The sequence below is a fragment of the Pteropus alecto genome, unplaced genomic scaffold (genome assembly GCF_000325575.1).
Source record: "Pteropus alecto unplaced genomic scaffold, ASM32557v1 scaffold148, whole genome shotgun sequence".
NCBI classification, from domain to species: Eukaryota; Metazoa; Chordata; class Mammalia; order Chiroptera; family Pteropodidae; genus Pteropus; species Pteropus alecto.
The window spans coordinates 331,487-333,563 of NW_006442105.1; the positions used below are offsets into that span (position 1 = coordinate 331,487).

The 2,077-nt window shown below is 47.2% G+C and overlaps 1 protein-coding gene across 7 annotated transcripts in view; it reads right to left on the reverse strand.

Moving 5' to 3' along the window:
• Positions 1-1,523: 1,523 nt before the first annotated feature.
• Positions 1,524-2,077, reverse strand: part of ARHGEF4 (Rho guanine nucleotide exchange factor 4) — a 14,945-nt gene continuing 14,391 nt past the window's right edge. For all 7 annotated transcript variants that reach the window (XM_015595598.2, XM_006919850.3, XM_025038522.1 and 4 more), the window contains one exon: positions 1,524-1,865. In XM_015595598.2, the coding sequence (XP_015451084.1) occupies positions 1,781-1,865 (85 nt within the window). In that variant the 3' untranslated portion in view covers positions 1,524-1,780. The remainder of the gene's footprint in view (positions 1,866-2,077) is intronic.

Genomic DNA, 2,077 nt, shown 5'->3' on the forward strand with positions numbered 1-2,077 from the left:
CGTGCGTGTGTGTGTGTGTGTGTGTGTCCCTAAGCTGTTTATTACTCAACCTGAGCTTTCTGAAGGTGTAGCAGATTCAGTAGACTGCAGATGACACACTGCAGAGGAGGGTCCGATCTTTTCAGGTAATTTGCAAAGTTTATCTTACATGTTTCAGAGGATTTGTCTCTTTCCCCACCCACTTCATTTGAAGAACAGAAAGCCTGTGGGGTCACTTTATATGAGTCCCCAGAACGAAAGTCAACTTGGGACAGGGTCAGGAGAGGCGGGGATCCATGTCCAGGGAACCTGAATGAGCTGCAGGAGATGGTATGCTCCAGGGTTGGTGTGTTGGAGATAGCTCATCTTGGCCTCCTGAATCCTGTTGGAGTCTCCCGGGTCCTTGTGCAAAGGAGTGAATAGTCTGGCTGGATCTGAGGCCGGGACTCCTGTGCACCCTGACAGGCACTCGAAGGAGAAGACCCAAGTAGCCACATGGGTTGTGACTGACTAGGAAATGGTCCCTTAAAAATTCTTTTTAAATGATTTTTAAATACTGTTTTTTTTAGACCGTTCTGTTGGTACATTTTAAAGCTTAAGTCAGCGTTGTCTTCCAGTGTTAAAGGCATCCCTCACCTCTGCATTGAACTTAGGTGTCAATCAAAAAAGAATGGAACATCCATCCTGAGCCAGGTCCATTATGTATAAATTCATACTATTTTAACTTTTTATGCAATCTGATGAGTAGATGAGCTCAGATTTAAAATTCTTAAAAGCACGTTTATTGTAACAAGAGTTGTTATGTATTAATACTACAGTTTTCAATAAAGATTGACTTGTGTTGGATATTTTGGTTTTCATTTTTCCCTTATAAGTTTTGTCTCAAGGTGGTTTGCCTGGCTGGGAGGTGGGGTAGCTTCTCTCGTTAGGAAATCTAGCAGTTTCTGGCAGAGGCCTTTGTGGTACTCAGCTGCCTCCCACCTCAAGCCATGTCCTCTTGATCTTGGCAGTGTGTAAAATTATATGGAGCCAGCAGGTTATAGGGACTGTTTCCTCAGGAGGGAAGGGGAAGGAAGCCACCCTCATTCCTCTTTTGTTCCTGTGGCCCAGGTACTTCTGGGAAGACCATTGTTCCCCCTTTCACTAAGGAAGATGATGAGACCCAGAAAGATTACAGGTCGCCTGTCCCCCAAACTCAGTTTGTTAACTTCAGCTAAATAAAAACTGGGAGTAGTCAGGGAAGGAGTAGGCTTCTAGGTCCTAGGGCCAGGGAGGGTCTGAGCCAGCTGGAACCCACACCTGGACAGCTCCCAGACCCCATTCTGTCCTAGCTGCTTGGAGCCACTCAGCCTGACCACCTTAGCCTCTCTCCAAAGCCCTGAGGCATGGTCTTAATTAGGTGAGCCCCAACCCCACCTCTGGGCACTGCTGAGCTCCTTCAGGTTAAGGGAAGGCCTGGGGCAGAGACAGATAGAGACATGGAAGGGTGGGCATACAGAGGAGAAAATGCAGACACTAACAGAAAACAAGGGCTAGCAGCCAGGTGTTTTTTCACAAGTTTCTTTATGAAAGTAGATGTAGTTTCTGGCTGGGAGAAGGTATAGTGCAAGAGTGACCACATGCTGCTGAATTCCCAGGGGCTAGAGGGGCAGCTTGGTGCTGTGCATCCAAAAGCCAGGCCCTGGCTGCACTCACCGGTGCCCCTCATCCGGGTGAGATGTGGGCTTCCCTCCAACTCACATGCCCACTAGCCTCTGGGTGAGTGAGTCAGTCCTGGATGCTGGGCCACAGAACTCAGTCTTTATGGCTTCTCACACTCATTTAGGGTAAGGCAATCTTCCTGTATCACTAACAATCCTTTTTCTCCATTGTTAGAAAAACAAAATCTAAACAAAAAAAACGAAACCAGTTTCTGGAGTCAACGCACAGCTACATATAGACAGTAGTGATGGAAGTATATAGCTGACTATGGTTTTTTTCCACTATAAGCACAAGAGGGTGTCAGCAGCTAGGAGTGTCTATAGAGGGACTAAGAGGTGAAATGGGTGGGCTCTGGGGCCAGATGTGCATGGAATTCCTGGTTCCCATGCTCCAGGAA